This window comes from Trachypithecus francoisi, unplaced genomic scaffold (assembly GCF_009764315.1).
Source record: "Trachypithecus francoisi isolate TF-2019V2 unplaced genomic scaffold, Tfra_2.0 Lachesis_group12, whole genome shotgun sequence".
Lineage (NCBI taxonomy): Eukaryota > Metazoa > Chordata > Mammalia > Primates > Cercopithecidae > Trachypithecus > Trachypithecus francoisi.
Window position 1 is genome coordinate 3,420,139 of NW_022681457.1, and position 13,141 is coordinate 3,433,279.

Consider the following 13,141-nt stretch of genomic DNA (forward strand, 5'->3'; position numbering starts at 1 on the left):
CTGGAACATGAACTGCATGGGGCGGGGGCGTTTATATGCAGGCATTGTCTGGGGCAGGGGTTTGCACTGTAAGGCGATTACGGAGGAGGCCACACAGGGGGCATCTGGCATGGGTTGTCATAACCCAAGCAGAGACAGAAGGATGTCCATTCATGGGAATAGATGGTGTACGGTGTTGAAGCCAGACTAGGCTGGGAAAGACATCCCCACAGGCGAAATGGCAAAGGAGAAGGGAAATTGGCTACACACGGTGAGTAAGGGGAATGGGTGCCAGGTCTCCCACTGGTGGAAAAGGGAATTACTAAGACAGAAAGGAGGAAAGTCGAATGAGCCCTGTGGTGTTGGACTGTAACTGGAGGTGCTGGTATGTCCTCATGGATCCCAGTTGTATATAGAGATAAAAATAAACACATAGTTTCAGTGTGTATAGGAGCATTTGTACACATATTCTCTAGCTCTCTCCACTAACAGAACATAGAAACAGCGATGGCCCACACAAACGAGCACCGCTAGCATCCAAATCTTGACTTCTATTTACTATTCTCCACTAAATGAAACCAGAGTGCTTAGGAAATTTGGCTGATTCCATGTCTAGGGCAAAAAAAGAACAAGATGAGCCTACAAACATCCTATGCTTAAAGCCAAGAAATTGCTCAAAGAGTTATGAGAACATGTAGAAAGAACACAGGAGTCTGCTTGAAGAAGCTCCATTGGCCATACTGGGCAGTTTGAGAGTCAAAATAAATAATGATAATAACAAATTATACAGGACCAGAGGAAACCAGGAGTCCACACTCAGATAAATAAAAAGGTAAATGGGAAGTTTGATATTTACAGAGCTCAAAATACCTCCCTACAAAATACCAGTTTAAAAGGAGTTACTTTATAGTGGACAAACATGGCAAACACCATCTTAGTCAAAGCGGACAGCATCAGTAATGTGGTAAGTTAGAATTTTGCACCACCTGACAGGATGTCACGAGAACAAAGCATCGCTTCTGTAAGATTCCTGAATCTCATCATAATCAGACGTGAGACGAATCCAAATGGAGGGATGGTTTACAAAATAACTAGCCTGTAAGCTTCAAAAATGTCAAGGTCATGAAAATCAAGGAAAGATTGAGGAACCATTCGAGACTGGAGGAGACTAAGAAGACATGGCCGAGGCCGGGCGCGGTGGCTCACACCTGTAATCCCAGCAATTTTGGAGGCCGAGGTGGGAGGATCACTTGAGGTCAGGAGTTCGAGGCCAGCCTAACCAGCATGGAGAAACCCCATCTCTACTAAAAATAAAAAAAACTTAGCTGGGTGTGGTGGCACATGCCTGTAATCCCTGCTACTTGGGAGGCTGAGGCAGGAAAATCGTTTGAACCCAGGAGGCAGAGGTTGCAGTAAGCCCAAGATTGTGCCATTGCATTCCAGCCTGGGCAACTAGAGTGAAACTCTGCCTGAAAAAAAAAAAAAGCCACGACTGAATGCAACACAGATTTCTGAACTGGATCCTTCTGCTATCAAGGTCTTCTTTGGGATGACTGGTGGTTTGCTGGCAATAGTTTGACAGCCTCTTGGCCTGTAGATGCCTCACCCCAATCCCTGCCTCCATGTTCACATGGCCTCCCCTCTGTATACATGCCTGTCTCTGTTTTTAAATTCCCTCCCTTTTAAAAAAAATTTTAAGTCTGGGATACATGTGCTGAACGTGCAGGTTTGTTATGTAAGTATACATGTGCCATGCTGGTTTGCTGCACCCATCAACCTCTCATCTAGGTTTTTTTTTTTTTTTTTTTTGAGACGGAGTCTTGCTCTGTCGCCCGGGCTGGAGTGCAGTGGCCGGATCTCAGCTCACTGCAAGCTCCGCCTCCCGGGTTTACGCCATTCTCCTGCCTCAGCCTCCGGAGTAGCTGGGACTACAGGCGCCCGCCACCTCGCCCGGCTAGTTTTTTGTATTTTTAGTAGAGACGGGGTTTCACCGTATTAGCCAGGATGGTCTCGATCTCCTGACCTCGTGATCCGCCCGTCTCGGCCTCCCAAAGTGCTGGGATTACAGGCTTGAGGCACCGCACCCGGCCTGTCATCTAGGTTTTCAGCCCTGCATGCATTAGGTATTTGTCATAATGCTCCCCTTCTCCTAAATCCCCCTTTTCTTTCTTTTTTTTTTTTCTTTTTTTTCTTTGAGATAGAGTCTCACTCTGTCACCAGGCTCAAAGAGTTATGAGAACCTGTGCAGTGGTGCGATCTCGGCTCACTGCAACCTCCGCCTCCTGGGTTCAAGCCATTCTCCTGCCTCAGCCTCCCGAGTAGCTGGGACTATAGGTGTGTGCCACCAAGCCCAGCTAATTTTTATATTTTTAGTAGAGATGGGGTTTCACCATGTTGGCCAGGATGCTCTCGATCTCTTTGGTTCGTGATTCACCTGCCTCGGCCTCCCAAAGTGCTGGGATTATAGGCGTGAGCCACCATGCCGGGTGAAATCCTCCCTTTTCGTAAGGACACTAGTCATTGTGGATTAGCGTCCACACAGATGACCTCATCTTCACTTGATCACATTGGTAAAAGAGCTTATTTCCATGCAGGCCACATTCACAGGCACTGGGGGTAACAATGGCCACATCTTTTGGTAGGGGTGGGACACACAGTTCATCCCTTAACAGTCCTGCTTTAATTCTGGAAAGACTGTATGAATAATAATTGCTCTGGAACTCCATCAGTGCCAGACATTATTCTAAGGTCTTGAGACTCATTAACTCTGTTAAGCCTTTCAAGGATACAGGCTCCATGATGGTCTATTCTACAGATGATGGAACTGGGGCACGGAGGCGAAGGATCTTGTCCATGTTCTCATGGTGAGTAGATAACAGAAGTAAGATTCAAGCCCAGCTGTGGAGCCACCATGCTGAATTGCTAAGATATAGATGGAAGAAGATGGAAAGGAAAGGGGGAAGGGAAGAAAGGAAGAAGTAAAGGGTACACAGAGGGTGAAAAGGGCCGCAGCAGGGGTGGTGGCAGACCAAGACACACACGCACAGCTAATCCATCAGTTAATCAGCAAGCATTTATTGAGCACCTGTTGTATTCTCAGAGCTCCCCTTGGCTCTGGAGAGACAGCTCATGATTTAATCCCCAGCTCTTACTTCTACAGAGCTAACTTCTACAGAGCTACTGGCTGGAAGTGCAGTAATAAAGGAGCAGTTAAAGGCATTGGTGTGATCTACCACATTCATTTTGGCTATCTGGACATTGGACATGATACTTCTTTCTGATTGTCAGAGACTCACGCTCCAGCTCCAGGATCTCCCAAGAGACCTGCAGGACAAATTTCACCACCTGCAGCTCCTTGGACCCCTTCTTCTGAATGATGCTATCAAAATCACAGTCCAGCTGGTCACTGCTGATTGGCCCTGTTAGGATTGCCAAGGTGAACTCAAGGCCACGAAGCATGTGGCTGAAGGGAGTGAAGAACAGGAAGGCCAGGTGGACATCAGGGTCCTGGTAGACAAACAGGCCCACACTGCCCTGGAAGCTGAGGCTCATCTACACCAAGGAGCAACTTTGGGCATAACGCTTCAGGTAATAGAGCCTGGGGAGAAAGGAAAGTTAGAAGTTACCACTGTGCTTTGTAGGAAAGTGTTGCACATTGGATAAGATTAGAAGATCTGGAAGCCTCTACAGGTCAGACATGACTTAGGAAAAAGACATTCATCCATTCTTTCATGAATTGAGAAGACCTGGAGCTCCACCACCTCCTCCTGTGGAGCTCTTGTGATCTATGTTTACTGTGCAAATGTTTATTTATCCAACACTATGCTTATTAAGCATGTATCAGATGCTGGGCTAGGAGCTAACTCCTTGGCCTACATCGAATGTCATGATACCTGCCAGAATTCACAAGATCTGAGCTCTGTCCATCTCTCCAATCACATTTCATTCCGTGCTTCCCCTACCCTGATCCAGCAATAGCAGTTTTCCTCCTGTTCCTTGAATAGACTAATATAGTTTGGAAATTCATCCCCTCCAAATCTCACGTTGAAATTGATCCCCAGTGTTGGAGGTGGGGCCCAGAGGGAGATGTTTGGATCATGGGAGTGGATCCTTCATGAATGGGTTGGTGCCTTCCCTGCAGTAATGAGTGAGTTCTTGCTCTATTAGTTCACTTGAGATATGGTTGTTAAAAGGAAACTGGTACTTTCCTCCCTTCTCTCTCTCACCATGTAACATGCCAGCTCCCCTTCCCCTTCCACCAGGATTAGATGCTCCCTGAAGCCTTCACCAGAAGTAGATACAGGCGCCATGCTTGTTGCACAGCCTGCAGAACCATGAGCCAAATAAACCTCTTTCCTTTATAAATTACCCAGCCTCAGATATGCCTTTCTATCAGTACAAAATGTTATAGACATAGGTAAGACATAGATCAAGGTCTTTCCCACTCCAGATACTTTGCATTTACTTTTCCTTTGCACAGAATTCTGTTCCCCAAGACTTCCTCATGGCCACCCTCTCTCAGTATTCAGTCCCAGGTGAAAGGTCTCTCCCTCGGGATGCCTTCCCAGACCCCCAGCCCCTTTCCTAAAAAGCCTTCACTTCACTCCTCAGCATACCGCACGTTCGGTCGTCTCCATGGCACTTACTCTCCATGGCCATCCTGTTGACTCCTTTGTTTACCTGTTTATGTCATGTTGCCCCCCCGGGAGGAGGTACCATTCTACAAGAGCAAGAACCTCACCTGACCTGTATGCAGCCATGGCTGCAGGACCTGGGGCAGACTGGATCTAGTAGGCATCCAGGAAATGTTTGTGGAATCAACGAATGAAAGAATGGACACTGTGGTGGGCAAAGTGATGTGGTTCCTGACCCCACACTGCTGCACACCTTATTATGAGGAGAGAGAGTCAACAAATAATCATAAATAACCCCTGAGTTCTACAGGTGAGAAGGTGGGGAATGGACAGGCACAGAGGAAGATCATGTGTAGACACAGGGAGGCACCATCTGCAAGCCGAGAGAGGCCTCAGGAGAAACCACCCCTGCTCACTCCTTGATCTTGGACTTCCAGCCTCCAGAACTGCGAAACAATAAGTGTCTGTTATTTAAGTCACCTGATCTGTGGTGCTTTTTTGAGACGGAGTCTCCCTCTGTCAGCAGGCTGGTGTGCAGTGGCACAATCTGGGCTCACTGCAACCTCCACCTTCTGGGTTCAAGCGATTCTCCTGCCTCAGCCTCCCAAGTAAGTGGGGCTACAGGTGCCTGCCACCACGCCCGGCTAAGTTTTATATTTTTAGTAGAGCAGGGCTTCTTCACCATGTTGGCCAGGTTGGTCTCGAACTCCTGACCTCGTGATCTGCCCACCTCTGCCTCCCAAAGTGCTGGGATTACAGGCATGAGCCACCACACCCAGCCTCTGTGGTACTTTTGAATGGCAGCCCCAGCAAACTAATATACAACCCCTCATTAGAAGACAGATGAGCAGCAAATAATCATCCTGCCCCATGCCAGGCAGGGCTTTTGGGGAAACTCTTTGGGGAACACAAACTGGTCCAGAGGCCCAGAATGGCTTTCTCTTCCCTCTACCTTGCAACCCTGGGGTCACTGACTCAACCTGGTCCTCAGGGTGCTAATTATCTTGTCTAGGGACCAATTACACTGGAGCCAGGTGGGCCTTTGAAAAGGTGACTCAGATAAAGCTACTCCCCTGCTCAAAGCTTAACAACAGCTTCCTACTACATGCAAAATAAAATTCTAACTCTTCCCCTGGTTTCTGTCATCTGGGTCCTGCCTGTGTCTTTGTGGCAGGCTGAATAATGGCTCCCAATGATGTCCCTATCCTAATCCCTGGAGCCCATGAATATATGACTTTTTTTTGAGACAAGGTCTTACTCTGTCACCTAGGCTGGAGTGCAGTGGTGTGATCTGGGCTCACTGCAACCTCCACTACTGAAGGTTAAGCAATCCTCCCACCTCAGCCTCCTAAGGAGCTGGGACCATAGGCATACACCACCATGCCTTGCTATTTTTTTGTACTTTTAGTAGAGATGGTGTCTTGCCATGTTGCCCAGGCTGGTCTGAACTCCTGACCTCAAGCGATCTGCCTGCCTTGGCCTCCCAAAGTGCTGGGATTACAGGTGTGAGCCACTGCTCCTGGCCAGTATGTGACTTTCCATGGCAAAAGGGACTCTGCCAATGAGGTTAAGCTAAGGATCCTGAGATGAGGAGAGGATCCTGGGTATCTGGGTGGGTCCAATGGAATCACATGGGTCTTTCCTTATAAGAACAAGGCAGAAGGTCAGAGCAAGGAGGAGATGAGATGACAGAAGCAAGAGGCTGAAGGAGGGGCCATGAGCCAAGGAATGTGGGTGGCCTCTAGAAGCTGAAAAAGGCAAGGAACAGCTTCCCCCCTGGAGCCTCCACAGAAGTCGGCCCTGCTAACACTTCGGGTTTTGCTCCATAACACTCGTTTCAGATTTCTGACTTCTAGAACTGTATGAGTCCATTCTCACACTGCGGTAAAGACACTACCTGAGACGGTAATGTATAAACAAAAGAAGTTTAACTGACTCACAGTTCCACATGGCTGGGGAGGCCTCAGGAAACTTATTAGGTCACTGTAAAAGTAATTGCGGTTTTTACCATTACTTTTAGTTGCAAAACTGCAATTACTTTTGCACCAACCTAATACAATCATGATGGAAGCAGAGCATCTTCTTCATAGGGTGGCAGGAGAGACGAGAGAGAATGAGAGAGACAGAGAGAGACAGCAGGGGAAACTGCCACTTAAAAACCATCAGATCTCATGAGAACCCCCTCACTCTCGTGAGAACGGCACAAGGGAAGCCACCCCCAAGATCCAGTCACCTCCCACCAGGTCCCTCTCTTGACACGTGGGGATTACAATTCAAGATGAGATTTGAGTGGGGACACAGAGCCAAACCATATCGACAGAGTAAGCTATCTGTGGAGGTATCTGTGGCCTAGGAACAAAAGGAAAGACAGTTACTTGCATGACTCAGCTTAATTAAGCTTTCAGCTTAATTTTTAATTTTTTTATTTTTTATTTTGCAGGCAAGGTCTTGCTCTGTTGCTCAGCCTGGAGTGGGGTGGTACGATCATCATTCACTGCAGCCTCAAACTCCTGGGCTCTGGCAATCCTCCCACCTCAGCCTCCTGAGTAGCTGAGACTATAGGCCTGTGCTACCACACCCAGCTCATTTTTAAAATTATTTGTAGAGATGTGGTCTCACTAGGTTGCCCCAGGCTGATCTTGAACTCCTGGGCTCAAGCGATCCTCCTGCCTTGGCTCCCCAAAGTGCTGGGATTATAGACAGGAGCCACAGTGCCCAGCCACAGCTTAAGTTTTTCCTTCTGGCACAGTGAATTGGGGTCATGTGATTTCATGTTCCTTTCACAGAGATATGGTTTGGCTCTGTGTCCTCAACCAAATCTCATCTCAAATTGTAATCCCCTCTTGTTGCGGGAGGGGCCTGGTGAGAGGTGATTGATGGGAGTGGACTTCCCCCTTGCTGTTCTGGTGATAGTGAGGGAGTTCTCATGAGATCTAGTTGTTTAAAAGTGTGTAGCATGTCCTGCTTTGCTCTGTCTCTCTCCTGCTCTGCCATCGTAAAGATGTGCTTGCTTCCTCTTCACCTTCCACCACGATTGTAAGTTTCCTGAGGCCTCCCAGTCATGCTTCCTGTTAAGCCTTTGGAACTGTGAGCCAATTAAACCTCTTTTCTTCATCAATTACCCAGTCTCAGGTAGTTCTTTAGAGCAGTGTGAAAATGGACTAATATACACGGAGACAAGCATGGAACCAATTCTCCCTCACAGATCTCAGAAGGAACCAGCACTGCTGATACTGTGAATTCACACTTCCAGCCTCCAGCACCATGAGACCATCAATTTCTGTGAAGCCACCCAGCCAATGGTATTTTTGTTACAGCAACCCTAGCAAACAAACACAGCCTGCTTCACTCTTCAGAAAACCATTCACTCCTGACCCTGTTCGTGGTCAGTCCGCTACTGAGACACAAGCCCAAGTGGGGGAGAAACTAACTATCTTTTTTCACCCCTTCAGCCCTCCTGCCTGTTGCAGAGAAAGTTCTCCAACAGATACTTACAGAATGAGTATAGGCATCAGAGTGATTATGGTCTCCCACCTACATGGCCGCATTCCTCATCTCTCTAAGGATATTCTTCTTGTTTTCCCTGACGTTCATCTTGGCTAATGCCAAGAGTGGCATCACCACATCTAGAGTGTAGGTGTCAGCGAGCTTGAATGTGTCGTATGTGTCACTCCACGCCTCAATATTATCTGAAGCATAACCAAATCAATAAAGAAAATGCATCGTGAATTTGGACAATTAATTCTGCAGATTTTGTCTGTTTACATCAGGGATTGTCAAACTACAGTTGTAGACCAAATCCAGTTGGCCCATCACTTTGGCTTTATAAATCAAGTTTTACTGACGCATGAGGTTATGGATTTATCTAGATTTTTATGATCTATGCCTCTTCCAGTCTTTTGAGACAGAGTCTCACTCTTGTCTCCCAGGCTGGAATGCAATGGTACTATCTTGGGTCACTGTAACCTCCATCTCCTAGGTTCAAGTAATTCTCTTGCCTCGGCCTCCCAAGTAGCTAGGATTACAGGCATGCATCACCATGCCTGGCGAATTTTTTGTATTTTTTAGTAGAGATGGGGTTTCACCGTGTTGGCCAAGCTGGCCTTGCACTCTTGACCTCAGGTGATCTGCCCCTGCTTGGCCTCCCAAAGTGCTGGGATTACAGGTGTGAGCCACCGTGCCCGGCCCCCCCCCGCTTCCTGTCTTCTTTACTACTCCAGCCTGCCTCTCCTGGAACTACGGTTGATGCAGCATAGGTAACCAACAAGTGTTTGTTAAATGAAGGAAGAAAACAGACACAATTTATCCCTAATGGGAGTCTCATCACAGGAGACACGATTGACAAGCTAAAAGGAGTCCACTGTGGGAAGTGGTACAATCAGGCCCTGGAGTACCACCTATCCTGGATTCTAGGCCTTCCAGGCAGCTGCTCACCTGAGACTGGATGAGGAATGTGGGATGTCCAGGTGGAAGGCGTTGGATATTCAGGTAGGACAAGAATGCTGCAGAGAGGCAGCAACATGCAGAGGCATGCAAGACTGAGAGAGGCAGCCTGGCATCCTCCAGGCCCGAGGGTGGACAGGATGACTCACTGGACCATCAGATGTTGGAGCATAACGAGATGTCCCCCAGTGCACAGCGCAGCTCCATTCAGCCTGGTCTGGTGTTGATATGGTTTGGCTGTGTCCCCACCCAAATCTCATCTTGAATTGTAGTTCCCATAATCCCCAAGTGTCGTGGGAGGTAATTGAAGCATGGAAGTGGTTACCTTCATGCTGTTCTCGTGACAGTGAGCGAGTTCTCACGAGACTTGATGGTATGTATTTATTTATTTGTTTGAGAAGGAGTCTCACTCTGTTGCCAGGCTGGAGTGTAGTAGCGCAATCCCGGCTCACTGCAACCTCTGCCTCCCAGGTTCAAGCGATTATTCTGCCTCAGTCTTCTGAGTAGCTAGGATTACAGGCACACGCCACCATGCCCAGCAATTTTTTTTTTTTTTGTATTTTTAGTAGAGACAGGGTTTCACTGTGTTAGCCAGGCCGGTCTCGATCTCCTGACCTTGTGATCCACCTGCCTCGGCCTCTCAAAGTGCTGGGATTACAGGCATGAGCTACCGTGCCCGACGGATCTGATGGTTTTATAAGCATCTGGCAGTTCCCCTGCTGACACTCACTTCTCCTTCCTGCCGCCTTGTGAAGAAGGTGCTTTGCTTCCCCTTCGCTTTCCACCATGATTTTAGTTTCCTGAGGCCTCTCCAGCCATGCTGAACTGTGAGTCAATTAAACCTTCCTTTGTAAATTACCCAGTCTCAGGTATGTCTTTTTTTTTTTTTTTTTTTTGAGACGGAGTCTCGCTCTGTCGCCCAGGCTGGAGTGCAGTGGCCGGATCTCAGCTCACTGCAAGCTCCGCCTCCCGGGTTTACACCATTCTCCTGCCTCAGCCTCCGGAGTAGCTGGGACTACAGGCGCCGCCACCTCGCCCGGCTAGTTTTTTGTATTTTTAGTAGAGACGGGGTTTCACGGTGTTAGCCAGGATGGTCTCGATCTCCTGACCTCGTGATCCGCCCGTCTCGGCCTCCCAAAGTGCTGGGATTACAGGCTTGAGCCACCACGCCCGGCCAGGTATGTCTTTATTAGCAGTGTGAGAATAGGCTAACATAGGCGGCTTCTCAACCTGCTTCTCCCCTGCACCTACCTCCACAGGCATCTGTGTTGAACAGGGGAAAATGCATCACCACTGGTCCAGTTTCTCCTTTCAGGATGTAGCAGCTGGCGGGGGCCTTGGACCACAAATCCAGCTTAGCCTCTTCTACGTGGGGAAAGGGGATCTTGTGGCGGCGGCAATAGTCAGTGGTAGCCCGGATGGTCTGAGAAGGAGGCAATAAGAAACTGTTGCAAGACCTCTCCAGAAGACCCTTGGGGCCTAGAGACCTGACGGGACCTCAGCTAACAGTCCAGACACACAACAGAGCAGGGGTCAACTTGGACAGGGACAACATCTTCTGTAAGGGAAAGAGTGAGCCTCTGCCATCACCCGCACGCCAAGCCCACCTGGAGACAATATTTGCGAGGTTAGAGAGTAACCTTTCGGGCTTGGGGCTGGGGGACTCAGAGGACAAGGAAAATGGTGCCTAGATGAGGCTTTGAATCCCAGCTCTGCCACAGAAAGATGTTGGAGACTTCATCTCTACAATAATTTTTTTTTTTTTTCAATTAGCCAGGCATAGGGGCATGCACGTGTAGCCCTAGCTACTCAGGAAGCTGAGATGGGAAGACCATTTGAGCCCAGGGGCCCAAAGAGATGTGTGGTATGGGTATATCTCACCACCTCTGCAAAGGAGCTCTGTACTATCCATCTCACAGGGGTATTTGGAAGATAAATGAGATATTCTCCATCATGACTGTGTAACAGAAATATAATGTCACCGTGAAGGTACTTTTCTTTTGTTTTCTTATTTTTGAGATGGAGTTTCACTCTTGTTGCCCAGGCTGGAGTGCAATGGCACGATCTCAGCTCACTGCAACCTCTGCTTCCCGGGTTCGAGCGATTCTCCTGCCTCAGCCTCCCGAGTAGCTGGGTTTACAGACATGTGCCACCATGCCCGGTTAATTTTGTATTTTTGGTAAAGACAGGGTTTCTCCATGTTGGTCAGGCTGGTGATCCTCAGGTGATCCACCCGCCTTGGCTTCCCAAAGTGCTGGGATTACAGGAGTGAGCCACCACGCCTGGCCATAAAGTACTTTTCTGTCGTCTACTTGCTGCACTTGAAGAAAGCAAAAAGAAGTAGGATAAATTAATTTTAAAAATAAATTTTAAATAAAGGTGACAGCATGGGGAAACTTAATGAGAAGTCGTTTCTCAGTTGTAACAAATTTCATTTATTCTTTTTCCTATGACCTCCTTCCCTGCTGTCTTGAAGCAGAGCAAAAGGACACTGCATGTCTCATTACTGTAGCACTGAGGTTACTGATGTTACATAAAACACATCTGAGTCTCTGTGTCTTAGAAAGGCATCCGTTAAATTCTGCAAGCTAACTGACAAAACTAAACAAGGAGAATAAAGATAAATGTGGGCCAGGCGTGATGGCTCACATCTGCAATCCCAGCACTTTGGGAGGCCGAGGCGGGCAGATCACCTGAGATCAGGAGTTTGAAACCAACCTGGCCAACACGGTGAAACTCTGTCTCTATTAAAAATACAAAAATTAGCCAGGCATGGTAGCGGGCTCCTGTAATCCCAGCTACTGGGGAGGCTGAGACAGGACAATCGCTTGAACCCGGGAGGAAGAGGTTGCAGTGAGCCCAGATAGCGCTATTGCACTCCAGCCTGGGCGACAAGAGTGAGACTCTGTCTCAAAAACAAAACAAAAAAAAAAAAAACAAAAAGATAGGCCGGGCATGGTGGCTCATGGCTCATGCCTGTAATCCCAGCACTTTGGGAGGCTGAGGTGGGCGGATCACGAGGTCAAGAGATTGAGACCATCCTGGCTAACACAGTGAAACCCCATCCCTGCTAAAATTGCAAAAAAGTAGCCAAGCATGGTGGCAGGCACCTGTAGTCCCAGCTACTCAGGAGGCTGAGACAGGAGAATCACTTGAACATGGGAGGCAGAGATTGCAGTGAGCCCAGATAGCGCCGTTGCACTCCAGCCTGGGTGATAAGATCAAGCCTCTGTCTCAAAAAAAAAAGATAAATGTATAAGTGTTTTTCCAGGAACAGAAAACCAAATACTGCATGTTCTCACTTCTAAGTGGGAGCTGAATGATGAGAACGCATGGACACACAGAGGGGAACAACAAACACTGGGGCCCAGCGCTGGCTGGAGGGTGGGAGGAGGGAGAGGATCAGGAGATATAACTAATGGGTACTAGGCTTAATACCCGGATGATGAAATAATCGGTACAACAAATCCCCAGGACACAAGTTTACCTTTGGAACAAACCTGTACTTGAACCCCTGAACTTGAAAGTTAAAAAAAGATCCGTGTGTGTTTTGCACACAAATGCAGACTTTGCATAACCACATGACTTAATAGTTGCGATCTCAAGAAAAAGGGCATTTCTCCTCTATCTTGCTCTTGCAGCTAACAAAAGAATACTTTAAATTTCAAAGCTTCTAAAGTGTTAGAGGAAGAGATGGCCCAGTAAAGATGTCAGAGGAATGTCTTATCCTTTTAGCATGTGGTTACTTTTCCTTATGTATTCAAAAGTGACTTCTTTGTTCAGAGGACTGGTGTTACAACTAGAAACCACTTATTAGCAAAAGGAGATGCAGTCTCAACAAGTGTTTCTTCTTCTTCTTCTTCCTCTTCTTCTTCCTCTTTCTTCTTCTTCTCCTTCTCCTTCTTCTTCTTTTTCTTTTTTTTGACAGAGTCTCACTCTGTTGCCCAGGCTGGAGTACAGTGGCACAATCTCGGCTCACTGCAACCTCTGCCTCCCAGGTTCAAGTGATCCTCCTGCCTCAGACCCACTAGTAGCTGGGATTACAGGCACGTGCCACCATGACTGGCTAATTTTTGTATTTTTAG

The 13,141-nt window shown here is 47.8% G+C and overlaps 2 protein-coding genes across 4 annotated transcripts in view; both read right to left on the reverse strand.

The window, feature by feature from the left end:
* The window catches only part of CABP5 (calcium binding protein 5), a 21,988-nt gene extending 18,434 nt beyond the window's left edge, over positions 1-3,554 (reverse strand). The window contains exon 1 of the mRNA XM_033223845.1: positions 3,325-3,554. Coding sequence (XP_033079736.1) covers positions 3,325-3,531 — 207 coding nt within the window. The 5' untranslated portion in view covers positions 3,532-3,554. The remainder of the gene's footprint in view (positions 1-3,324) is intronic.
* The window catches only part of PLA2G4C (phospholipase A2 group IVC), a 61,681-nt gene continuing 51,567 nt past the window's right edge, over positions 3,028-13,141 (reverse strand). For all 3 annotated transcript variants that reach the window (XM_033223844.1, XM_033223843.1, XM_033223841.1), the window contains 3 exons: positions 10,308-10,479; positions 8,109-8,302; positions 3,028-3,577 (listed from right to left, as the gene is read on the reverse strand). In XM_033223844.1, coding sequence (XP_033079735.1) covers positions 8,148-8,302; positions 10,308-10,479 — 327 coding nt within the window. In that variant the 3' untranslated portion in view covers positions 3,028-3,577; positions 8,109-8,147. The remainder of the gene's footprint in view (positions 3,578-8,108; positions 8,303-10,307; positions 10,480-13,141) is intronic.